The 27446-nt window shown below is 40.6% G+C and overlaps 1 protein-coding gene across 1 annotated transcript in view; it reads right to left on the bottom strand.

The window, feature by feature from the left end:
• The window catches only part of ITGB6 (integrin subunit beta 6), a 70072-nt gene that overhangs the window by 19124 nt on the left and 23502 nt on the right, over positions 1 to 27446 (bottom strand). Inside the window, exons 9-12 of the mRNA XM_004313630.4 lie at positions 17080 to 17169; positions 9382 to 9516; positions 8743 to 9160; positions 1905 to 2127 (exon numbers count right to left, since the gene is read on the bottom strand). Coding sequence (XP_004313678.3) covers positions 1905 to 2127; positions 8743 to 9160; positions 9382 to 9516; positions 17080 to 17169 — 866 coding nt within the window. The remainder of the gene's footprint in view (positions 1 to 1904; positions 2128 to 8742; positions 9161 to 9381; positions 9517 to 17079; positions 17170 to 27446) is intronic.

Below are 27446 nucleotides of genomic sequence, written 5' to 3'. Positions count from 1 at the left end.
TTATCAGTTAGTTCCCTTGTAGTGGAAGCTTCTGAATTCCTCTGCTGGAAGGGTTTAGGAGCAGCAATCTACGTGGAGCAGGGGTAGCAGTCTTACCTGGGAGTGGTCTTTGCACTGCAAGCACACTGCACGTATCTGGGTTATATATTTACTTGGAGTGGTTTTGCAGTGGGGCTGCTTGAGATTGCGAAAGCCCTTGAAGGCTCTACACCTCTGTGCATCCCGCTGATGGCCGCCCGAGCTAGTCTGGTAGCTTTATCTCCTGCCATAGTGTTCCACTGCACCCTCTCTATCCCTTATTGTGACTGTTAGCCCAGATATCGTTATAATTACTTTTTAAAATGTTCTGTCTTTCCCAGTAGATGCTCAGCAGCTGTGACAGCAGGAACTGTAACTGTTTCAGTATCACTGTATGTCTATGGCCTAACATGATTCCTGGCTTATAGTAAGTACTTAATACCTATTTGATAAATAAGTGCATGAAAGAATAAATAGAACGGTTTCACCTCAAAACTAACAAACACCAAGGGGATCACTCTACCCGATTTCTCAAATTCAAACTACTTGGACTATTAATTTCACGTCTTATAAACCAGATTTAAGATTGAATTATGTTTGACAAAGAAAACAAACTTCTGGTTACCAAAGGGGAAAGGGGAAGGGGAGAGATACATTAGGAAGTTGGAATTAACATACACACACGACTATGTATAAAATAGAAAACAACAAGGATTTACCGTATAGCACATGGAACTATATTCAATATCTAGTAATAACCTATAATGGAAAAGAATCTGAAGCTGAACACCTAAAACTAACACAACATTGTAAATCAACTATGGTTAAATAAAAAAATTTTTCAAAGAAGATTGAATCATGTTTACAGAGAAGATAAAATAGAAAAATAATAGAAGAAATACCTTGAAATGACATTTTATATTAAATTCTATTCAAGTGAGTCTAACCTTGCACCCGTGCTTCTCTTGGCATATGTCCAGGCACAGTGACAGAGAAGTTCTGACACCTTGGATAGTGAGCAACCACTGAGTGAATATTGATATTGATTTTCTTACTTTGTTTACATTGGAAATGCACATGTCCCCATTTCAGGTACCAGAGTTAATGAAAGTATGAACTGCTTAAGCATGTTTGCTGTATAATATATTATACCTGCAATGTCCTAACACAGCCAATTTGGAGATTTGCTTCACTTAACCTGCAAATGTTGCCCCGCTTTCATTAAGAAGTTAACTGCCAAGCAAAGAAACTTTTTTTTGTTTTTTTACTGGAAAATAAAAACAATGCAGTTGTTTTGTTGCTGTTGTTGTTCACATTGTATAAAAGAAAGTGTCAGTCACAATAGCTGTGTAGAATGACAACCAAAGAAAGGTGCCAAAGAGCATGAGTGGTAAAGAAGAGGGAAGGAATGGAAAGCCAAGATCATCTTTCTGCCTCTTTGCCTTTATGAGTTTATAGATAGGAATGAATCAGTAAGGTCAGGCTATAAACGTCTAGATAAGAAAGAAGCTTGTCTGTTTCCCTTAAAAAAGTACTGAATGTGAGTGTCCTCAGTCTACTCCCAGGGCATTCCTGATGTGTGGTTGGTACTGTAAGGGAGAGACTGTCGATGTTATCAGCGTGGGACATCAGCTCAGCTTCCCGGCTAGACTCTCTTGCAGAAATGTGACTTTGTGGTCCTGGATCGTCAGCGCTGAGAAGCAAGGGAGAGGCTGACGTTCCAGGCTGACGATCGCAGGGGCCCTGCAGGTTTGTGTGTTTTAATGGAGGCTTGGAGACCAAAGCCAGCAAGAACAATCTGAGGTCTGAGTGTATAAAACGTCATTATAACTTTGATCACCATGAACCCTATGGACAGGAAGGACTGGTGAGCGTAGAGACATTACCATTTAGAGTTACAGGGATCGCCACAGGTGGGACAACGTTCGCAGGTGGGTCCCGAGGCTCCGGGGTTCGTGCAAACGCACTTGCCGCACACACAGCCCCCTCGCCCGCTGCAAAGCGCCCCGTCTTCGGAGATGCAGGGCTCCGTGCTGGTGGTGCAGTTACAGTACTCGCCCGTCCAGCCGCTCCTGCACACGCACTCGCCGCAGTCACAGTCGCCGTTATCTGCAAAACAAAGCCCTGGGTTTCTTAGGGCTAAAGCCACTTCTGGATCTTGGGGGCCATCTTTTCTCTTTGCCTTTGAACACCATCAAAAAGACAAGAAAAAAACGAGAAAAAAAGTGAGTGCGTGTGTGGGGGTGCTGGCGGGGGGGGAGTAAGCGTAGATAGATTTTATGGCACGTATTTTGCGAACTGTGTATATTCATTGATCTGGTCTCTTAACTGAACCAACTTGATTGCCTGATGTTATATCCAACAGAATTTATAACCAGATGAAATAAGATAGTCCAGAAGCCTATAATAGCTACTTGGTGTGTGTGTGCAAGTATGTGTGTGTATATACAGTTGGCGCTTGAACAACGCATGGGTTGGGGCACTGACACACCCCGCCCCCGCCCCACTCTCACTCCTCCCCCCAGGCCAAAATCTGAGGATAACTTTGGACTCCCTCAACTCTTAACTACTAACAGCCTCCTGTTGACTGGAAGCCTCACTGATAAAGTAAACAGTTGATTAACACGTATTTTGTATGTTATGCGTATCATATACTGTATACTTACAATAAAGTGAGCTAGAGAAAAGAAAATGTTATTAAGAAAATCATAAGGAAGAGAAAATACATTTACAGTACCATACTGTATTTATCAATGCCGTAAATTTACAAGATGAATCATCTGGCAGTACCTACATCAATATTGTCTTATAACACTGTAGATATTATACAACTTACCAACATTAGACATCAAAAATGAAAAGATAATGTGAAAAAGAAATTCATATTTATTTATAGGTATAGCTATTCATGCCTTGATAATGAAGAAGCAGCAATATGATTGCTTTATGGTAGCCTAGTATAATTGACATAATTGCTTCCCAGTAGCCTAGCCTATACACCAATGAATGAATTGTTAAAAGTGTTTATGGCATACAGTATTATAGACATATTCATATAGAAGCATGATTACATTTTCTAAAAAACCACTTACCTGTAATGGTAGGCTGATATGCAGTTTGTCCAATTATGAGAAAGGCATACTGTACAGTAATATAATGCTTTGAAAGCAAAGTTATAAAACAGTAAGAAAACTAACACATTATTAATTTTATATTAAATATCACTCACCTTACGCCTATGTAAGAATAGGCTAGTATCTATATATACTGTATGCATTCATGACATGCCTAAATATTTTTTTGATAATTCTGGCTATGCAGTTCATCTGTGAGTATGTTCAAATTGTTGCAAATCTCCAAAAATTTTTCCAATATATTTATTGAAAAAAAACTTGCACATAAGTGGACCCACGCACTTCAAACCCGTGTTGTTCAAGGGCCAACTGTGTGTGTGTGTGTGTGTGTGTGTGTGTGTGTGTGTATATATATATATATGTAGTTTTTAAAATTTTTTGCTTTCAATTAAGATGCCATAGGATAGACATACAAGATAGACTTTAGTAACCCCACCTCTACATCACTCAAGCTGAGTAATCATGAAAGCCTCATCTATAAAGTAGAGGGAATAAAAGCTGCTTCCAATGGTTGTGGTCAGATGAGATAACGTGTAAATCTCCTAGCTTTGTATTCACCAACTAGATGTCCTACAGGCATACAGTGAGCGCCCAACAAATTCATTTATTTAACAAATTTTAATTGAGCATATATCATGTGCCAAAGATTGTTTTAGGCTTGAGGATACAAAATTAAATAAGACAAGGTGGCTGAGCTTATAGCTTAGTGTAGGAGACAGGCAAATAGGTACTACTGCTAATAAGTACAACGTGATAAGTGCTATACACACAGAGGAAGTTTCCAAATTAGACAAGAGATTTGGGGAAGTTTCCAGAGGAAGTGATGCTTGAGCTGAATTTGGAAGATAAGGATAGAAGAAGAGGGTTACGTGCATTATAAGCAGAGAAAAAAGCATAGGTAAATGACAGAAGTGTGTAATCACATGACCTGCTTAATACCCATAGTAAAGTCACATGAATAAAGCCAAAGGTGTGTATGGGGTGTCCGTGAGGATAGGAGGAAAAGGTCAACAAAAGTCAGAAATCACATCATGAAAAGCTTTATGGACTAAAGTAAGAGGTTTTATCCTGAAAGTTATGAAATTTTAAGTAAGGGAGAGACCTGAAGAGATAGATATGTGTCTAGAAATGTCCTGGCATCAGTAGAGAGAGTCAAACTAGACACCGAAAAGCAAGGAGGTTCTCCCAGCAATAGAGGCAAGAAGATATGAGGCCCTGAACAGTGTCCATGGGAATGGAGAGGAAAGGGTTCAGGTGAAATTCACTGCATGGGATGCCCAGGGCGGTGGGGGAGGGGAAGAGAGAGGATGGAATCCTCCCCAGGTCACCCCCCTGGGCTGCTAGCTGGATGGGCTGCTGTTTACTGCCCTGGAATGGAAGTAACTCATGCGGTGCCTTATCCCCAGTGCCTGGCACAGAGAGTGCTTAATTGTTAAATGAATAGATTGTTCTGAGGCAGAGAAGAAAGAGCAGCTTAGGACGGGGAAGACGATGAGTTCATTTTTGGTTCTGTTGAGTTTGAGGGACCCATGGGTGGTTGAATATGTATATATAGCCCTGAAGTTTGGGGTTTGGAGTCCACCAGGGATAGATGGCAGTTGAAGCTGATGTGGATGAGATCATCTAGGGCAAGCAGATAGAGTGAGGAAATCCCTGGAGAGCATCAGCATTTAAGATGTAATCAGAGAAAGGGATCGTCACAGAAGAGGCTGAGAGACAAGAGCGGCTCCTGAAGAGCTCCTGAAGAACTGGCCACAGAGTACCGTCCGAACTACTGTAAAATGTTAAATAAAGTGTTTCAGGTAAATGGGCTCATGTGCGCTTTCATAATATTTTTTGGGTGCCTGCCATGCACAAGATCCTAAATTAGCTTTTGCTGTTCCAAACAAACAGCATTTACTTACAAATTTCATAACTGACACTTTTCTTCAGAAAAGGAAAAGCACACCAGCCATCGCCTCCCAAGTTTTGCTCTTTGGCAACATTCCAAAGGCATGTGGGCATGGTGGCGGTGGTTGAGTACGTAGTGGGTGAGTGCACAGGTGTAGAGCCAGACAGCACATGTTTGGGTCCTGGCTCTGGTACGGGCTGGGACAAGTTGGGAAAATTACTCAACCTTTCTATGCCTCAGTTTCCTCATTGGTAAGGAGGGGTTATTAATAGCACTACTTCATCAGATTGTTATGATGATTACCTGAGATAATATATAACAATGTTTAGAACAGTGCTTGGCCCATAAATAAGCAATATATAAGTTATTATCATTACTCCTAAACACTATCCAGTAAGAAGAATCTGATAGCAAAATTATCCATCAGTATTAAAACTCCTGTGATTATACTGAAAACCAAACAGATGTAAAAGAAATCACAAGTGAGGCAGGTTTCCATTTGTAGGAGACGCTGCCATGTTCATTGTAGAAAGAAGCATTCTGGGTTTTCTCTTGTAAACTTTGGTCTAGAAGGTCGTGACTTTTCTATCTTCATGACCTGGCCTTAAGAGACATGGAGTAGGAAATCACAGAACAAAGGATAAACCACAAAGTTTTTGAAGCTGGATTCTGACTTCTCCTGGTGTATATGTACCTGTATCTATACCTATATTTATATATCTACATCTGTATCTGTATCATCTATATCTATATAGAGAGGGTAATATAGTAATTTGTACATATATATACTAAAAAGACTTACACTTCTCTAATGAAAGATGACTTGAAATTTATCTGGATCCATGACATTAAGACTGCATTTCATAACCTATTTAATTCATAATTGAACTAATTAATTCCAAGCTAAGAATAGTTAGTTTATTTAGGCCAAAGCCATTCATTTAATTTTTATATGTAAGCTATCCTCTAAAGTACAATTGCTTTTTGTTTCTTCCTCAGCAAGAGGGGAAACTTACTTTCATGATAGGGGGGTGATTTCCACATTGAAGTTTATTCTGAAAAATGTATACGGTATATAAATATTGTCAAATGAAATGTGCACTTCCAAAGGCTTTGAGAATGCCCAAGTGTATCACTGCATATAAGAATTCCTTGGCAGAAATTTTAGAAAACCCTTCCAAGAGCTCCTTTCAGAACTTAGAAACCCTCCCTTTCTGTGGGCCTTCCAGAACCATTAACCCAGTCACACATGTTGTTAATCGATATCCACAAACAGCCGATTATCTAAGGTACCTGTTCATACAACAATAACAACCACAACACAACTTCATAATGGCTTCATGTAGAGGCAAGATGATAACCAAAGATCAAGAAAAAATTATCAGGCTCTTTTGAGAGGGAGATATCTTTCTGGAATGCCATTGACTGATAACTCAGTGCACAATGGCAGGAAGTTTTTTCTGTAGTGCTGTTTGCCTGTTAGAGTTTCCAGTCTCTTAGAATCAAAATTTAAATGACTAATGGAATTTGGGCAAGGGAAAAATCAATGGAGCCCTCTATCTTTGAGTGCTTACAGATGGATGGAAGAAGGTGCATGAAAAGAACATTGTGATAATGGCCCTTCAGAGAAGCAGCACATTGCAGAGTATGTTGGTTGTAAAATAAGTGAGATTTACATGAGAAATGAGCCTGTAGCATAGTCAGGCCTCTGTGACAAACAACAGCAACAATAGCTTGTGTGTTCACAAGGCCAGGATCAGTTTTATCCCTACACTAAGCACAATGCCAGGCACATAGTAGGTGCTCCATTGTTCTTCGTTGAATTTGAATGACTGCACTTTTGTTATACCTTTTAAAAGAGAAAGTTACTAATAATAGAGGAACATCCTTTGAGATGTTACTGAACATAAAAAAGCATTCGAGAAACAGTCATGGTTGAGGATGGGAAAGTACCCCAATGTATGAAGGAAATGGGCATTGGTGAAGTTTTCTGAGTCCAAATGAAAAAAAATTGTATTTTCTAAATAGAATTTCTTTAGCGATCACTGTATCTGATTCAAAGAGAGGCACTATTGTCAGACCATCTGAACTACAAATACACAGATCAGGTTGACTCTGAATCTATGTCTGTCTGCATGCGTGACACAAAATAAACTGAAACACCACCAAAAAATGGGAAGAACTGTGTTGTTGAACATAACCCATCGATTTACACAGCCTTAGACCTCTGACTTCAGATATAAAGGGTGAAATACAGGTGGGGTCATAATTGCTGTTATACTGTATTTGATTACACTTCGGAGTTTTTTTTTTTTTTTTTTTTTTGGAAAGGCAATTTCAAATGTCTTAAGCACATATTTTATTAAAGATTTCTATTAGAAATGCAATCTGGGGTTCTGCTGAATAGATTCTTTTCGAGACTTGGTGACGGCCTCTGGCTTCAGGCTGTGTTCTGTCTGCATTGTGTGAAAAGAAGACCAATGTGGGTTTGGAAACACACCCATTAGATAAGGAAAAACACCTTTGAATGAAAGGGGAGAGAAATGTGTCTCAATCTGGACAGACCCTAAACTTTGCACTCTTTGGTGGGGAAGAAAGGAGGCAGCCTCAGAGGAGTCTATTGGCAGCAACAGCAAAAGCCAAGAAATGAAACGGAGGCGCACTTCTAAGGGTATCAGATGTTTTTCAAAGGCCTTTTTCCCTGAAAATCAGTCTCTTTTATATGTTCCTGACACTGTGGTTTGAAAACGTAACTTGCTTAGTTTTCTGTAAAGATAATGGCTTTCTGTTTTGAAAAGCTATCTGCTCACACACTGTGAAAAGAAAAAAAAAAGCCATGAGCTTAAATTCAGCAGTCGGTTACGATTTCAATTGTAACACAAATCTGTATCATTTAAAAGTATAATTAACACATTTGTAATTCTTGTCTGACTAGATTGTACTTAAATACGTATGTGCATCTCTCAGAATGATTTTATAATAGTCATGTTATATGTAATATAGCTTTAAACTAAAGTGATTTTTACTTCTACAAAGGATATTAGAACATAAATATTTCTGCTACTTAAAATTTTTCTCAGTCTCAAAAAACTCCAAGGATTTTTCATTTTTACCCTTTCCATAACCTTCTTCACATATGTCCTTATTCATCTTTATTATACCCTGTGCCTAACCTAGTATCTGTTACCTAACAGGTGTTTAATAAATATGCATGGGGTGAATGAAGGCCCCGAAAGTGCATTTAGAATTTTTGTGTCCCTCGTCCTTTGCAGTATGCTCCTTAAGTAGCCTGGCTTTTTATCTTTCCAAAGTAATAAGCATTTAAGAGTTGAGTCAGATACCAAGAGCCTGATCCAGAATAGTCTGGAAGATAACGGAGTTCGATTACATGCAGTTTTGTGGCGTCTGGGTAATAACCAAAGAGAAGGCATCCGTCTTTTACCTACTTACTCCCAGGGAAATAATAATAGAGATGTAAGTTCAGCTGGCAGAGATCTCACCCCTAGGGAATGTCAGAGCCAGAAAAAAACATAAGGGAAGGTCAGTTACCTTAGTCTAAAGGTCAACCCACTCAACTGATCAGCAAACATTTACTGAGCACCTGCTGTGCCCAGGTGGCTGTGGAAGGTGCAAAGGATGCAAAGCCCTTCCTTGATACGTGCACGGTCGCCCTGTAAGGTGGATTTGGACATGGCCTACCTCCACAGAGCAGCCCTCTGTGTCTCACGCAGGAGAAATTGTCACACTGGCAGTAAGGGCCGTAAATGGCTCCATAGGGGGACAAGTGGCAGATGCACTGCCCGCAGTAGCAATCGCCTCTTCCGCTGCACGCGGGGAGTTCCGGGGCCTCCTTGCAGGAGTCGGTGCTCAGCGTGTCCTCCCCACACTCGCAGTGAGGACCCATGTGGCCAGGGTGGCAGGCGCACACTCCACACTGGAAGGAGCCGTTTCCGTTGCTGCATCTGGAGCTGTTCACCTCCACTTCCTTCTGACAGTCACAGCTGCATTCTGGACTGACAAGGATCTCCAGGGCGTCCCCCAGCCCCACAGGCTTTATGACAATGTGCCTGCTTCTTCTCTCACAGTTTGGTATACTCACAGTCACGTTGAACGAAGCCTGGAAAAAAAGAAAATACTAATTATCTTCTGCTAGCCACCAATATGCATGGGAAGAAACAAAGCTGCTTGGGGATCAGCTTTGCGAAAGCATTTATTAGGAAATCTTCGAAAATCGCTTTTGAAATTCTTGAACGGAAAAGTCTAGCTTCAGTGCACTAAGGTAACTTCTGACAGATCATCTAGATGTTTTTTCAGATGACCTATGAGCCGTCTACTTACTGTGTCTCCCACCTTCATGTGAGAGCATTTCTTTTGGTGTGGAGAGGGGGTCCCAGTATTACAGACAGCTGTGAATGACAGGTTGAGTCCTTCTGTGTCTCCTAACACCTCCAGCTCCACCTCAGACCGGAGTTCCTTTAGATAAGACATAAAGAGTTGAATGAAGTCACAACCAAAAAATAGAGCCAGAAGAGAAGAATCTGTGAATCATGTTCATTAAACAACAAATAAATAAAATTAAATTGGGTCTAAAAGAAATTCACCATATCACCACTCAAGCAAAAAAGCAAGCAATACACACACACACACACACACACACACACACACACACACACACACATATCATATTTTATCGAATCTAAGATGTCATCAATTCTAAGATACACCATTATTTTATGACAAGTAAACTATGACAAAATACCTCGAGATCGTTTGGCACTCCATATGAATCAAACCTGTCCGTCTATCATTGCTTTAAAAATTATTTTATCCATTTTGAGGGTTGGAAAAATTTCTCCAGTCCTGAATTGCATTGCTTGGCATATAAAAGGCAAATCTTTTGCTGTATCTCAGTAACAAAATATAACAATAGCTTGCTTTACTTGTATCCTACATATCATCATTTTTAGGTCCCATAAAGCAGCTGGTTGTTACTTTATAAGGAATACAGATCATTCCACCAACAATGAATATTTGCTTCACTGATATCAGTATTTGTTTCCCTCTTATTCAGTTTTGGTACATTTCTGCACAAACAATAACTTTTCAGTATCGAGTCATAGTGCAAACCTGGAAGATATTTTAAAATAGCAATTGAACTCGACACTACCAACAGTGTACTTAACGAATTGAAGTGGCAATAACACATACAGTTACTGCCAAGGTTATACATGTGCAGACCATGAAAACTACATTGTGACTTCTATTCTGTTGAAAGCATTGGTAAGACATGACTAATTATAAAATGTATCCCAATTTTAGAGATGTTAAAATGTGAGAGAAACTGTGCCTTGAAATCAGTGCTGGAATTTATAGAGTCCCTATTGTACATTTAGTATAGAGCCAGGTCTGGGGGAATGGGTATAAGACAGGATTTCTGCCCTCGAGATGATCATCTTGCTGAAAAAAAATTAGGTGGAACCAAGTGAAGCAGTTAACGTACAACGTCAGTCAATGTACCATTAAATTAGAAAAAAAAAATTGTGTAATACATGAGGGTTTGGGAGAGTTCAGGAAAGAGGGCTGTCAGTGAAGACTGAAGTATTAGAAGACTAGTCCTTAATGGCTGTGTTGGATTTAGATGTGTGGAGGGGATGACAATGGTATTTCAGGCGAGGGGACCAAAAGAGAGAAAGCTCAGTGCCAGGAGTGGGACAGAATGGAGAAAAGAGGGGCTCAGCCCAAGCCTGCACCCCTACTCTCCGGGGAGACACCAGACCACAAAGAACCCTGAGGTTTGGAGAGATGAGTTAACACCTGCGGGAAATATTCCATGAAGCTTTTCAGCAGGGGCCTGATTTACTGAAAAGGCAGCTGCAGGGAGGTTGTCTGGAAGGCATGTGCAGGACAGGCCAGAGGAGGGGACAGGAAGATTTAAGTCAAGGAGGCTGGCATGTTGCTGCACTCACCACGCCTGAGGCGTGAGGAGCAGGGATGCAGTGGCTGGGATATGCGATGACGGGGCTGGAAGAGGGGAAGACTAGATACAGGGCGTGTGGGTGATGGCAGAGGGGTACGTAGAGGCAACGTTTCCCAGGAGGAAGAATGTCAAGGAAGGGGAAGGGAGAGCTGCTGTTTGGGGAAAGCTAGTGTTATTATTCAGACCTTCTTTATTCCTCTTTCTTTTATAGAAGTTTGTATTTGGGGGACTTCAAAACCAAATTAATTTCAAATAATTTCAAATTAATTTCAAAACCAAATTATTTTTAAAAAACAGAATAAAAACAAATTGTAAAATACTATGAAGTAAGTTATACTTCATCTAAAAGGATTTGATAGAGTCCCTATACCCATTCCATTGATAGAATTTTAAAAGCATATTCTGCTTCAAACTTTCCTGAAATATAATTTTGCCAACTGCATGGTACGATAACCCTGCTTTCCTCCTAATTCTAAGGTGCTGACTGTAAATTCTAAGTCACTCCTCTTCCCTGCTTTGTTATTTGCCCCACGTGGTCACTCCTTCCATAGATGGGCACAGGCTGACTTTTCAGAATGTAGTCTTTGTCAGAGATTAAAGTGTCGTTTCCCAGTCCTAAAGATTATTCCCACCATGTCTTAAGATTTCAATTTCTGCCAATTTAGCATTAACATATACCCTTTAAATCTGTTTTATCTCAACTAGTTACATTACCAGTTTATTCATTCAGAAAATATTTATTGAGTGTCCACTATGTACCAGACACTGTTCTAGGTGCTTGGGAAACAAAAACGTCTAAAATAGCTTACCCCTTGATTGAGTTTATACTATAGTGTGGGAAGACAGAAAGGAAACCACACAATAAATAAGAAAATTATGTAGTACCAGGAAGGTGATAAATGCTATGGAAAAAAGTTAGGGTGGGATAATGAAGATTAAGAGAGTGTGGGCAGGGGGTATAGGCTACAATTTTTAAAAAGTGATCAGGGTGGGATTCATTAAGAGAGTCACTTGTTTCTCTATGACATAAATCACAGCAAGATCCTTTTTGACCCACCTCCTAGAGAAATGGAAATAAAAACAAAAATAAACAAATGGGACCTAATGAAACGTCAAAGCTTTTGCACAGCAAAGGAAACCATAAACAAGACCAAAAGACAACCCTCAGAATGGGAGAAAATATTTGCAAATGAAGCAACTGACAAAGGATTCATCTCCAAAATTTACAAGCAGCTCATGCAGCTCATGCAGCTCAATAATAAAAAAACAAACAACCTAATCCAAAAATGGGCAGAGGACCTAAATAGACATTTCTCCAAAGAAGATATACAAATTGCCAACAAACACATGAAAGGATGCTCAACATCACTAATCATTAGAGAAATGCAAATCAAAACTACAATGAGGTATCATCTCACACCGGTCAGAATGGCCATCATCAAAAAATCTAGAAACAATAATTGCTGGAGAGGGTGTGGAGAAAAGGGAACACTCTTGCACTGCTGGTGGGAATGTAAATTGATACAGCCACTGTGGAGAACAGTATGGAGGTTCCTTTAAAAACTACAAATAGAACTACCATATGACCCAGCAATCCCACTACTGCGCATATACCCTGAGAAAACCATAATCCACAAAGAGACATGTACTACCATGTTCATTGCAGCACTATTTACAATAGCCAGGACATGGAAGCAACCTAAGTGTCCATCATCGGATGAATGGATAAAGAAGATGTGGCACATATACACAATGGAATATTACTCAGCCATAAAAAGAAACGAAATTGAGCTATTTGTAATGAGGTGGATAGAACTAGAGTCTGTCATACAGAGTGAAGTAAGTCAGAAAGAGAAAGACAAATACCGTATGCTAACACATATATATGGAATTTAAGAAAAAAAAATGTCATGAAGAACCTAGGGGTAAGACAGGAATAAAGACACAGACCTACTAGAGAATGGACTTGAGGATATGGGGAGGGGGAAGGGTAAGCTGTGACAAAGCGAGAGAGAGGCATGGACATATATACACTACCAAGCGTAAGGTAGATAGCTGGGGGAAGAGCCGCATAGCACAGGGAGATCAGCTTGGTGCTTTGTGACCGCCTGGAGGGGTGGGATAGGGAGGGTGGGAGGGAGGGAGACGTAAGAGGGAAGAGATATGGGAACATATGTATATGTATTACTGATTCACTTTGTTATAAAGCAGAAACTAACACACCATTGTAAAGCAATTATACTCCAATAAAGATGTAAAAAAAAAAAAAAAGAGGGTCACATTTCAAGAAAGTGAGAGGAAATTAGCCACGCAGATATATGTGAACAGAGTGTTTCAGGAAAAGGGTGCAGCCAATGCAAAGGCCCTAAGGCAGGACCATGTCTGCCTTGCTCTGGGAGCAGAAGAGCAAAGAGGGCAGGTTTGCTGCACTGGAGCAGAATTAGAGGAGAGTAACGCGAGGTGAAGTCAGAGGTGATGGGGTGGAGGGGAACAGACCTGATAGGGTCCTCGTAGGCTGTTATAAAGAACTCGGCTTTTACTCTACATAAAATGAGAAAGCAATTAGGGTTACCAACAAAAGAGTAATAGGAGTTGACTTAACATGTTTAATGAAACTTCTGGCTGTTTTGCTGAAAACAGATTGTAGGAAGCCAAAGGTGGAAACGGGAAATATCATTTAGGAGGCTTTTGCAATAATTCAGGTGAATGAGGATGGTGGCTCCAATTAGGGTGAGGACAGTAGACGCAGCAATTGGATCAAACTCTAAATAAATTTGAAGGTAGAGTCAACAAGATTTCCTGATGGATTAAATGTACAGTGTGAAAGAAAGAGGGGGGAGTCAAGGATTGTTTCAAGCTTTTTGGTCCTAGCCACATGAAGGATGGAATTACCATGAGTTGAGAAGCAGAAAACTACGGCGAAGTATGTTTGGGAGAGTCCAGGTTACTCTGCTGATGTGCCCACTAACATATCAACTGACTCCTAGATCTCTCCATTTGGATGTTTACTAGAGAAATATAGCACGGTTGCTGGGCAGCATTGAGGGCCAGCTTGAAGTCTGTGATCATGAATTTAAAGTGAGATCCGGTAGCATAATTGTATGTTTTTCCCATTCCCATTCAGCTGTGCAGAGTGGACAGTTGGATTTTACCAGGACCACTATTGGCCAACCACCTCAAAGGAGTGATAAGGTGCAGGGGAATTGAGAGAGTGTCTAAGGAGTGACCACAATGTTTGAATTTAAGCTGAGGGGCCAGGTGAGAGAGGACATCAAGGGGATGAGGAACTGTACACAGAGGACAGGGTCAATTAATTGGAGATCCTGATGGGTTGGAAGAAATATTAGGGGAACTAGCAAGAGTGAGGTGAAAAGATTGGAAATGGTGAGCAGAGAATGGATTGCATGTAACTGAGACTATCGGCAATGATAACGTTTAAGGTATGACAAGAGTGTGAAGGTATGAGGAGGTAATTAAAAGGGAAGGGAACAAAATCGTTTCAGAAGCAGAGTTCAAGAAACTGAGAGTCCAGGGTACGGGAAGGATCATATATATGTATACATATGGGCTGAAATCATCAAGAAATAAGACAGGAGTTGTGTTGGAGACAGTGACACTGAACTAAACGAGAAATGAGGGATATGACCTGAACGTTTGTAGATGACAGCAATTAGGAGTAGTGAGTGACATAATCTAACCAAAATGAAGGAAATCTCAGCAATGATCTAATTGGAATATCATATTGCAAATTTCACCAGGAATATTTTAATGTGAATTTCCCAAAGAAAAGACGTAAATGTTTGTTTGTATGTATCATCTTTTCACTCATTCATTTATTGAGCATATACTATGAACCAGGCAAAACAAAACAAGTCACTTCCCTTCTGGAACTTAAATGCCAACAGAGGACCTTACCCTTGGGAGTATGGGTATTTCAGCAGCTTTTATTATGTGGTTAGGGAAGGAAGGAAAGTAGTGAATGATGGCCAGGTGAATACACATCTGGTATTTAAGGCTTTTTAAATGTCAATACAGCACTGTAAAATACTGAGCTGAAGTTTATCGTCACTAATCATATACACAAATTGTTTGCCTCTGCCCCACTACAAGTCAGAAGCGTTTTATGTTTTCTCTCAAGATAGTCTCTTTCTTTCTCTCTCTTTTTTATAGGTTGGAAAGAAATCTAGTCTATGGATCCCCATATTTTAAGGTCCTTTTAGGATACATTTAAAAGATAACACAACAGAAAAGTAATTTGAACCAGTGCCAAGATCTGTTGCATACCTCGCAGTGACTCATAGAGTTTCAATCATACCTCCAGAGCAAGATGGTTTGATATAAGAATAACAGACACTTCATATTTTTGAGACAGTAAAATGAAGACACAAGATTCACTTCAAATGTTTGATGTCTTGATTTCAACTACTCTGTAAATTATGTGAGTGATTGGAGATGTAAAGTGAGACATAAACTCTGACAGAGCAAGCAGGGGCACAGACAGGGCTGGTCAGACAGGAGGAGAAATATTTTTGACAATTCACTGTTTTCTACTTCGCTTAACTCCTTTGAAAATATTAGTGGCCAGCACTTTTGAGAGTCCTGAGTTAAAGAAAATTGAGCGTGTTCTAATTCAGTGAAGAATTGCCATGTGATTTTACTTGATTCTACACATTAAAACTTTACTGCATAAGAGGGAGGAAGGTTTTTATGGTATTTTGTTGACAAGCTTTCCTGTCTGGAAGAATTTCAAGCATGAACTAGCATGGTGATTAAATTTTTATGTGAGCTAAGAAAACTGAAGTTTCTGAGGGTATGAATTTTAAAAAAACCTCTCATCCTATAACTTTAATGGACCATCTGTATTTTCTTCTTTGAGAAAATGTATTCGAGAAAAAAAAACTTGCTTTTCCCTATTAAGGTGAGTTTCAAAATTGGTGGGGTGATGTCAAAAACACTGGGTTTTTTCCTCAAAATACGTGACTCTTCCTTCCCTTAAAATTCTCCCAAGACATCTGTGAGAGGAATCTGGACACAGCTATTTTTAAAAAACTTTCCAGATGATTCTGAAATGTCAAGGAACACTGGTTCAGTATATGCTAAGTATTGGCATAGAGTGCATATGGGTCCTTTATTTGTCATTTTAAAGGATCAAAATTAGAATTTTATTCATCTGCTATTATGTAACTCTGTTTAGAGCAAATATTAGAGCTTTACTGCTTTATAAAAGTTTATTTTTTTCATTCCTGTCCTAACTTAGAGCTTCATCTTTGTGTGTGTTTGTGTGTGTGTGTGTGTGTGTGTGTTTCTTTGTAAGTAAAGGCAAAAAGGGGGGATGATAATGATATTTAGGAACCGAAATAAAAAAGAGTTGGCAACTGGTCATCCACTGTTGATTGAGTTATAAAACGGTGACATACAGAGAAAACATAGCAACCCTGTAGGTATGGATCTTATTTTAAGGGAAGAATTCTGTCTTCAGGCACTAATTTACAAAGACAAGGCAAAAGAAAAAAATATGTATTTATGTACATATATGACATAAAACCAGTGGAAAATTTCCTTGGTTCTCAAAAGCAGAAAATCTACAAAGTGGTTCCTGGTGTGCTTTGGTGTTTTTTCCCTTGAGTTATGATTTAGTCTCATTAAGCCTGTGGAGTTAGTTCTCATAGCTCTGTTACTCGTTGGCAATTTAAACTTAATTTTTTTTCAGGCAGAGAAGAGGGAAGCTTAATTGTACGACTCATGAAGCCTTTTCAGTAGAATTAAAATTTTGCAGGTGACAGTGCTGTTGTTGGTTATTACTATAAAAACAACCTTTATGATCAGGTTTATGATTTTTCTACATTCTGCCCCACCCTCCGGGAAGAATATCTGCCAATAAGGTGAACAAAATTTATGTTTTGGATATAAATTTTTATATCCATTAATGCAGAGAGCTTTTCTTTGGATAAGCACTGTCTCTACCAACAAAGGAGAGGGCATTTAACAGCCTAAAACATATCTTAGTTTTTAAATACCAAAGAAATGCAAAAAGAAAACCCAGCAGTGAAATATCATACTTCATAAGCCGAGATGATCAGCTGGAGAATGTTTCCAGAGTCCTTCTGTAGTACCCCTACTGTAGCTCCAGGAATGAGTTTTGCATAATTCTGTAAACGAAAAAGAATAAGTCAATCTTTGCTCACTGCAATTGAGAAGCATTAAGTGTGGGTTCAACCTGCTGGTTGAGATCACCTCTCTTTAACTGGCCAGGAGAAACAGGCTCCAGATAATAAACGGGTGTTTCTCCTGAAACTGTAGCCCTGTCTGGTGCTGCTTCCCGTGCTCAGGTGGAAAAATGAAAAGGCCAGAGCTGCTGCTGGGGAAATCCAGCCCCTGCGTTGGCCTTAGTCTAGGGCTGTGATTTACATCACAATGGGACTCAAGTCTCAAATAAAAATAACACTTATATAACATTTTCCATTCGTGGAGCATCCTTTGTCTAAAAAGTTCTAAGCATACTACCAGGAACTGTCTCCTCTTTTTTGTAGCATTGCAGAAACTAAGGTTTGGGTCACGTGGGTCCCTCACTGCTCTCAGGTCGCCCTGCAGGTCATTCAGTCCGGAGGTCTTAATTGTCAATCATTGTCAATCGCTTGGTGGAGCAAAGGAGTGAACTGTTCGGATGCTTGCTGTTAACTCCCCCTTTCCTAGCAGTAACGAGTACACTTTTAGGGATGTCAGCATGGTACTGGGGTTGGTTGGGAGCGCTCCCCACACATCATGACCCTGTGAATCAGCACCTACCTTTAAACTATCTGCATTCTCCACCTACGTTGCTTCCCCTGAGATGTCGTTCCTACCAGAGGAGAACTCACAATATTAGCCCATCCCTTCAGGTACCAAACATGGCCAAGGACTGAAGCGTTTCAAAGAAGGCAACTTTCTAGACAGCTGAAAATTACCCCTTCCTTAAGTTTTATGTTTTAAAACTTTATTTTCAAACAGAAAGTTTCCGAAAATGTACAGGACACATTCTTGTCTTCATAAATAAAGACATTCAAGCATACCTTGACTTTTTTCTTGAAGAAATAGTCATATATATCAATATTAACTATAACTCTATAATCGTCAAAGGCTTCTATCCGTAGGATTTGCAGATAGATCACATCCTTACCAAGTGGACCCCAACTGCTATGCTTTCGTTTCATTTATTTGTTTTTAGTTTCTGTCTTCTCCTTGTTAAGCTGTAAGGTATCACTCGCCTACCAATTCACTCATTTATTCATTTGCTCTTGCATTCACCAACATCAATTCAGTAGGCTTAATATGCACTGCTACATCAAGAAGAAACGATCACTCATTTTGTCAGCTGTTCTCTTCTAAAGTTTCCATGTATTGTGAAATCCGATGACCGAATTTATCACAGTTGTAGGCAAAAAAAGAAAACTAAGCTTTGAGTGAAGAATTTAGGGCATCTCCTAAAGTTCAAGCATAATGATATCCTATCTTATTCCAAAGAAGATTTAAGTAGTTTAGAAAATGCACAAAACTAAATCAGAATTAATAATCATGATAGTAAGTAAATAAATCAGGATAAGGGGAACCCAAGGGAGGAACAAATGAAGCCAGGGTGATGTGGGAACACCAACATGTTTTGGGAGGTCCCAGGCACTTGCAAGAGGTGGGCACCCGGCTCAAATCCAAACCTTCTACTCCTCATTTATGGAAAAATGGGCTTTGGTTTTAATTTGTGAGTTTTGCAATGTTCTACTTATTTCACCATTCATAATTGTGTTTAAGTTTGAAGTTGCTGGAAAGCTGAACTGTTAAAAAAGTGTCAGTCGTCCATCCGCCTTGACACTGTGTTTTATTATTGAAGGGGCTGTGGATAATAATCCAGGTAACATCCCTCCCGTTACTTTGGGCCCCTCCGTCACTGCCTATTGAGGTGGGTCCCCAAGTCAGATAGAACTTGTCAAATACGAGGAAGGCACTGGTTCATCGACTCACTTTTCAAATAAACACATGTCAAAAGGGCCATGAAGCGTGAGAGCTGTGGTTAACAGCAAATACCTAAATGGGAACTTGAATTTCACTCAAGTGGAGCTGGAATGTGTGTAAATTTGACTGGTTCCAGAAGAGAAGGCAGAGGGAAACTTTAGAGTTTGACAAAGAAAGGTTTAGAGCCTTTTGAAAAGGAATTTCAAGGTCCTTAGCTTTGCATGAAACTGCTATCCTTGAAAAATGTCCTGATATCCCCCAGGCCAAGACATAATGGGTATTTTCCAGACGCAATGGTTCAAGGGGCCTCCAGATTCTGGGTTCATTCTTGGTTAACAAAGCCAAATCCATCTAATTCCTAAAGCATAATTACGATCCTGCATGTGGTGTGACATTTGGCTACTAGGACGAGTGGAAACATTAATCACATTTGTTGATCGTCACCAGAGTGAGGGTACAAAGGAGTTGGCATGTAGGAGAAGTACCCAGGATGACACTGACCATTGTGGAGAGGAAGACTATTAATTAATTTCTGGATGCTGATTCCCCCCAAAAGCACTGCAAATAACTAACTAAGAACATGGACAATTTGGCTTCTTGATCTAACACTGTAAAAACATTACACTTTAAATCTTGTAGTATTATGATTACTGTAAATATCATGTGTCAAATTCATTTCTGTCACTAAAGCCCTAAAGTGTTATTATAAATTGTCCTGATTAAACATGTTTAATGTTAGAAAAAGGATGATTTTGCATGCCTGGGTGTGATCAATTATAGCAGTGTGACCGGAAAAGAGAACTCTTGGGTATTAGAAATGATGAACTCTGAAGACGCGACGTGGCACGAGCTGAGTAGAAATGCAAACTCCTATGCTTGGACTTGAATTTCTTGGGCTTACGTTCCCTGTTCTCTGTCCATGGATTATCTTAATTATGGATTTTCTCCCTTTCCTCCCCACCATGCCACCCAGGAGTTTCTGAGGTTGCTTTTCTCACTCGTGTTTGCAAGGTTGGCTTTTTCTGTTCACCTTCGTTTCCTTAACTTCTTTCATCAAGGCCTAGTTTTTCGTTCACATTGCCCCAACCTCAAAAAAGATTTTGTATTTGTCCAACAGTCTGCATTTGCTCCCTAGAAATCTCCTGTTTGTCAAGGCTAGAGGATCAGAAGTGGACAGGCCGCGATTTAGCGGGCAGGCGTCGAAGGCTTCAGAAGATAGTACCTGGATTCACACCTGCACACTTCAGGTTCCTCTCAGAGAGCGTCTCTAAGTTCAGGGCCTCTGGGCGTCCGGCTGCCAGAAATCAGGGGTGCACCCCTGCTGGGCTGAGGGCAGGGGAGCCGCAGCCCCACATACCTGCAGCCCCAGGTAGCCGTAGACCGGCTGTTGGTTGGTTTTCTCTTTAAAGAGACTCAGGTTGAGGACCTTGGCAGCCTCTAGGCTGCTCTTGGTGCTATACTGCTGTTCTCCCCATGGAAGAGACAGCTGCCGATGGGGCCTTCATTCCTGCTTTGACTGCACTTCCTGTTGGGTTCACTCTCACCTCCAGGTTCAGAGTCTGGCTCTGTTCCGGGATACAGTTTATTATTGGCTGTATCCTTGCTGGGCATTGTGATTGGGTTTTTGCCTTGGATGGTGACTCGAACGTGCCCTCATGTCCTCCTCTGGTGACATTTCTGCTATAGCATCATGGGTTCCTCGCCACCTCAGACCTGTCAGCCACCATTTTACACAGACCACACTTCTCATGTGCCTCGTCAGAGGGGGGGAAGTCGGAAGTCAACTGGCCGCATATCTGCTAGTAGCATTTTAATAAAGAATTTGTAAAACCAAATATTTAGAGCAACCTGCTTCTTCTCTTTAGGCTTTGTGCTTGCTTAACTCTTTCTATGGAGCCTCACTGATGTGGAGGGATTTTATGCTTAGTGCCGTTTATTTTCAACATTATATGATTAACCAACGTCACTGTTCTTGTTCTTTAACTATACTTACTAAATAGTTTTTTGCTAAATTTTTTTTTTTTTTTTTTTTTTTTTTTTTTGCGGTACGCGGGCCTCTCACTGTTGTGGCCTCTCCCGCTGCGAAGCACAGGCTCCGGACGCGCAGGCAGCGGCCATGGCTCACGGGCCCAGTCGCTCCGCGGGCATGTGGGATCTTCCCGGACCGGGGCACGAACCCGCGTCCCCTGCATCGGCAGGCGGACTCTCAACCACTGCACCACCAGGGAAGCCCGATATATAGTTTTTGATTTATTTATTCTACTTATTTTTGGCTGCATTGGGTCTTCGTTGCTGCACGCAGGCTTTTCTCTAGTTGTGATGAGCGGGGGCTACTCTTCGTTGCTGTGTGCAGACTTTTCATTGTGGTGACTTCTCTTGTTACGGAGCACAGGCTCTAGGTGCACGGGCTTCAGTAGCTGTAGAGCGCAGGCTCAGTAGTTGTGATGCACGGGCTTAGTTGCTCTGCGGCATGTGGGATCTTCCCGGACCAGGGCTCGAACTGGTGTCCCCTGCATTGGCAGGCGGATTCTTAACCACTGTGCCACCAGGGAAGTCCCTAACCTTTAAAGATTTTAAGCCTTCGTTTTACCTGGAAAAGTGAGTACCTTGCCTGGTCGCAGGGCTAATAAGTGGTAGAAACAGGTCTTGACTTTAAAGCAAGCGCTCACTGGGCTCTTCGTGCTCACTGTGCAAATGCCAACAGCCATGGCGGGGTGGGGGGGGGGTGTCTCATTGGAAAGTTAAGGTAATAATGCCTGGTATTTATATATATAGGGGTTTAGAGATTATAGAACACTTTCCTACTCAAAGCAAAAAGAAAGGAAGAAAAAGCTTTGTGTCCGTAATCACTTTCACATTGAAAGGCTACATCTTGAAAGAAACGTAAGAAGTCGTGAAACCATAGAGGCAAAAACATTTTTTTTTTCCTGGGGGACTGTACTGTACTTTTTATCTGGTCAAAGTAAAACAGCTCTTTGCAGGTGAAAGCCCGCTTTTGTCAGGAAGTGTGCTTCTTCCAGAGCTGGGGACCGGCTGGGTTGGCTGAAATAAGTCCTTCTGAAGGTAATCAGTAGGCTTTCTTCCCGTGAGGTCTTTCATTTTTGTGAGGTTTTATTCTCCTGTTCATTATCGGTAAACGCAGGGCTCCCGGTATTATGCAAAAGTTTACCCCCAGGCTTGACTGTGCTACTAGGACTCCCAAGATTCCAAAAAGAATATGTAATTGTTTCTGGCACTAGGTAGCGTGAATGTCTGTCTCTGGGTTGCCTGATATCGGCTTTGCCTTCAGGCTTTTAATTGTCAGCATTCCACAGTCAGACCGGCAGCGATGGGGGTGTGCTAATTAGATCAGGTGCTTGATCTTGAAGTCTGTACCAGCGATGACTAGGTAGTCGGCTTCGGAACTTTTGAGCACTCCCTGTCTTTCTCCCAGTCTGCCCTGGAATGTAATTATCTTGTCAGCCGAGAAGCTGCAGCGCACAGCTGAACGAGTGCTCGGCAGCAGTCACAGTGCGATAAGGGAAGACAAATGGCCCACCGTGCGTGACTGTTCTGAGACAAACAATTGCACAGAGAGGCATTGGAGAATGGAGGCTGAGAACAAAGGGTCTACACTGAGTATTTGTTCCTGAAGATACTTCAGATCGTCTCTTAATAAGATTACCCTGCCTTTTTTTTTTTTTTTTTTTTTTTTTTTTTGCGGTACGCGGGCCTCTCACTGTGGTGGCCTCTCCCGTTGCGGAGCACAGGCTCCGGACGCGCAGGCTCAGCGGCCATGGCTCACGGGCCCAGCCGCTCCGCGGCATGTGGGATCTTCCCGGACCGGGGCACGAACCCATGTCCCCTCCATTGGCAGGCAGATTCTCAACCACTGCGCCACCAGGGAAGCCCCCTGTCCATTTTAAAATCAGATGTTTTTAAAACTATTGAATTGTATGAGTTTTTTGTATATTTTGGTTATTAACCCTTTATCGGGTTGCAAATATTTTCTCCTATTCTTTGGTTGCCTTTTCATTTTGTTGATGGTTTCCCTTGCTGTGCAGAGTTTGATGTAGTCCCACTTATTCAGTTTAACTTTTGTTGACTTTGCCTTTGCCTTTGGAGTCAGATCCAAACAATTACTGCCAAGACTGATGTCAAGAGGAGCTTACCACCTATGTTTTCTTCTAGGAGTTTTATAGTCTTAGGTTTTACATTTAAGTCTTTAATCCATTTTGAGTTAATTTTTGTGTATTGTGGAAGATAGTGGTCTAGTTTCATCCTTTCACACGTGGATGTCCAGTTTTCCCAGCACCGTTTATTGAAGAGATGGTCCTTTTCCCATTGTATATTCTTGCCTCCTTCATTATAGATTGATTGACCACACATGAGTAGGTTTATTTCTATCATATGATCCAGCAATTCCACTTCTGGGTATTTATCCAAAGAAAATGAAAACACTAATTTGAAAAGATACATGCACTCCATTTTCATTGCCGCATTATTACAAATAGCCAAGATATGGAAGCAACCTAAGGGCCCATCAATGGCTGAATGGATAAAGAAGACATTGTATACATATACAATGGAATATTACTCAGTGATGAAAATGAAAGGAATCTTGCCATTTGCTACAAGAATGGACCTTGAGGGCATTATGCTAAGCTAAACAAGTCAGACAGAGAAAGACAAATACCATATGATTTCACTTACACATGGAATCTAAAAACAAACAAAACTAATCAAATCAGAACAAAATAAACAAACAAAAAAGCCAAGTTCATAGATTCAGGGAACAGATTGGTGGTTGCCAGGGGTGGGGAGGTGAGAGTGGGGGCAGGAAGTGGGAGTGACATGAGTGAAGGAATCCAAAGGTATAAACTTTCAGTTATAAAATAAGTCATGGGACGTAATGTACAGCATGGTAACTATAGTTAATAATACTGTATTGCATATTTGAAAGTTGCTAAGATAGTAAATCTTAAAAGTTCCCATCACAAGAAAAAAATGTTGTAACAGTGTGATGCCAGGCGGTAACTAGACTTATTGTGGTGATCTCTTTGGGCTGTGTATACAAATATTGAATTGTTATGTTGTACAGACAAAACGAACATAATGTTATATGTCAATTATACCTCAATAAAAAAAAAAGAAAAGAAAAAAATTGCAAAATCTCAGGCCTCAGCCCAGACCTCCTAAATCAGAGGTTATATTTTAACAGCCTCCCTGGGTGCTTGGAGACACCAAGGGAGATTTTTAAAAATACTGATGCCTGGGTCTCAGCCTCCGAGATACTGATTTAATTGGATCAGGGTGTGACCTGGGCCTTGGATTTTTTAGAAAGCTTCTTAGATGATTCTAATGAGCGCCAAAGTTTAAGAATGTCTGGTCCACACCATTCTTGTTGTCAAGAGGATGCTTCCAGGAATAGCTCTGGCAATTTGGAAAATAAAGGTGTTATGTTTTTAAAACTATACACCTGTAACCCATATGGGGTCCTCAGTTTGTCATACACCTGTGACATCTATTTTTTACTCAACAACAAAAGTGGTGGTTTTGAATGCCTTCTATCCATGGAATAGCACTAAGACCGGGGGGTCTTGTTTTAGCCTACCTTTCCCACTCCATCCCCTTCTACCCCAGCTCACATCAGGCTGACAAACCTCTTTTCAGTTTGTCAAACACACTGAGCACTGAGTACTTTGCTACCTCAGGGCCTTTGCACACTCCTTCTCCTCTTGACTGCTCTTAACCTTCAGGTTGCTGCTTTATTCATCACTTCTTAAAAAGGGTCTTCCCTGAAGATCCTATGGAAGTAAGGTCTTACACTCTCCTCTTCCATTATTCCCCATTGCTGTACTCTCTGTTCCATTTTTCTTAGTAATTCTTTCAAAGCTTTTAGTATGTGGCCCAAATATTGCATGAACATACTAAAACATAAAAAATTATTTGCTGTTTAGAAATTCAAATTTAATTGGACATCCTGTATTTTTATGTGCTAAATCTGGCAACCCTATAGAAGAAGTATGCCAACCCCTGAATTAGTGAATAAAATGTGCCCAAATTGTTCAAGCTCAACACAATTTTCTGTTTCAAAAATTTTCTGATTACTTTTTGAAGATTCAAGACCGTAAGGGCAACAAGATACTGAACAATGTTGTAACTAACAGTGGCCCCGCTGTAGCCTAGTTTGAGCTCTTTCAGATAATGAGCCATAAAGTTAAAACATATAATACTCTCAAATTTCTCTTATGTTTGGGAGCTGTCAGTTTAACTTGTCCCTTGTGCCTTGATGTCCTCTGTAATTGTGTGAAAGGCTGTGCCGTGTGGAGAATGCATGGGTACAGTTAAACTCTGCATGCTGGTCCAGGAAGGGGTGAGCTTCCTTTAATCATAGCTGTAATTTGGTCCAGCCTCACAGATAGAGAGTGGCCACCTGCAGCCATAGGAAAGGCTTCTGGGGATAGATAGGTAACTGAGTCCCCTCACACTGTGGACCCTCCTAGGAAGGGAAGTGTAGGTACACAGCTTTGAGCACTTTGCAGCATGGAGAAGAGCCTTTGAAGGAGCTGAGTTTGTTCACAGATGTCAGAGTCCTCACCAGTAGGGCACTTGCAGGGATAAGAAAAGGGGTTACTAGAAATAATTTGTTGGTCCTATTAAACATGTTGCATGAATGTATAAAAAAGTAACCAAGTATCCTTGGAATATGTAAAAACGTGACCTGGTAGGTAAAGGTGTAGTAATTCTAGATGTTCTGGGGCTGCTAGGGGTGGGCAGCAAGTTTGCTTTTATTTTAAAACACACACCCTCTAAGTCTGGCAACCACAGATTCAGAATTCTGCAGAATGACCCTGATTTCATCTAATGCTATTCTTATTAATGAAAGTGGTTGTTCGACATATAACTAAGTGCAACTTAATTTTTATGCCTTTTTAAGACTGTAAATATATAAACACATTCCAAAAATTTGAACATACTTAATATGTACAATCTGATACCAATTATGTTAAAACATGTAAATGCACGTAAAAACAAAAGAGAAGACATTCTAAAATGTCAAGAATGGTTAGCTGTGCCTAAGTAGTGAGTTTATGAGTGATCTTTATTTTCTTCATTGTGCTTTTCTGTATCTCCCTCTTTTTTTTTAAATAATGTATTAATTTTATCATCAGAAAAAGAGTAATTTAATGTGTGGTTTTTCTTTTTTGTTTTTTGGGTTTTTTTTTCAACAGTCCCATGTTTTTGGTAGGAGAGTAACTAAGTGATACAACCACTTTGGAAAGCAACTTGGATACACCCAGGGGGGTTGAGGATGCCACTCCCCTGTGACCCAGGGGCTTCACTTCCAGACATGGATCCTCAACAGAGAACATGCCTGCAAGGATGTGCATGGCTGCAACAATTGTAATGCTGCAGGATTGGAAATGATCTGAAGCCCTCAGGTACAAATGAACATGCTACAGTAAATACACGTAATGAAATATGTATAGCAGTGGAACAGAGTAAACAAGAGCTCTAAGTGTTTCCACAGATAAGCCTCAAAAACGTAACTTTGAGCACCACAATGTGAATGTACTTAATGCCACAGAACTATATGCTTAACCTATAAAATGGTAAATTTTATGTTGGGTATATTTTACCATCATTTAAAAAAAAAACCCCAAACATAACATTGAGTCCAAAAGCAAACTATGGAAATAACACATACAGCATGAAATTAAACTTGTGAGCCCAAACTACGTAATTAGTTATGGGTAGACATATGTTTTAATGCTTCACATAATAAACATGGGAATGATAAACACTAAGTTCAGGATACTGGTTACTTCTATGGAAGGGAAGAGGGAGGTGGGCAGTTACACAGCAGGCAACTGGATCTGAAATGTTTTATTTCTGTAAAATATCGGAAGCAAATATAGTGGCAAAGTGTTAAGATTGGAGAAAGCTGGGCAGGAGGTACGTGGGTGTTCATTGTGTTACTCTATTTTTCCATGTGCTTGAATGGTATCATCATAAGAGGCCTACAGCCTGTGTCAGACCATGTGTCCCCTATTCCCCCTTTGGCCGAAACCTCGATAACGGTCACCTTAGAGACTAGCTATTTTTGGTCGGTTGGCCAATGGCATAAGCTCCCTAACTGTGGGACCCGTTCTTACCGCTCAGGACTTAAATATCACACAAGGCAGAATCCAGATGTGTCTCTTTTCAAGTCCACACATATTCAGATGGCTCTATTTGTCTAAGTTAACAGCAAGAGTAAGTAAAATCCAGTGTTTACTGGCCTTGAAGGACTCTGCCGTTTGCAGCGAATGCTCTGCTGCTCCCGTGGGCTCTGTGCTCTTACTGTTCAGTGACTTTCAAAAGCCGGTTACTTTGTGAAAAGGCTGCTTCTCTGTTGGCCTAACGGTTAGGAATGGGCCTGCTCTTTCACTGCAGAAACTCAAGTTCAGTTGTGACTTAA

This window comes from Tursiops truncatus, chromosome 7 (genome assembly GCF_011762595.2).
Source record: "Tursiops truncatus isolate mTurTru1 chromosome 7, mTurTru1.mat.Y, whole genome shotgun sequence".
In the NCBI taxonomy this organism is placed as follows: Eukaryota; Metazoa; Chordata; class Mammalia; order Artiodactyla; family Delphinidae; genus Tursiops; species Tursiops truncatus.
This window is presented reverse-complemented; position numbering and strand designations above follow the sequence as displayed.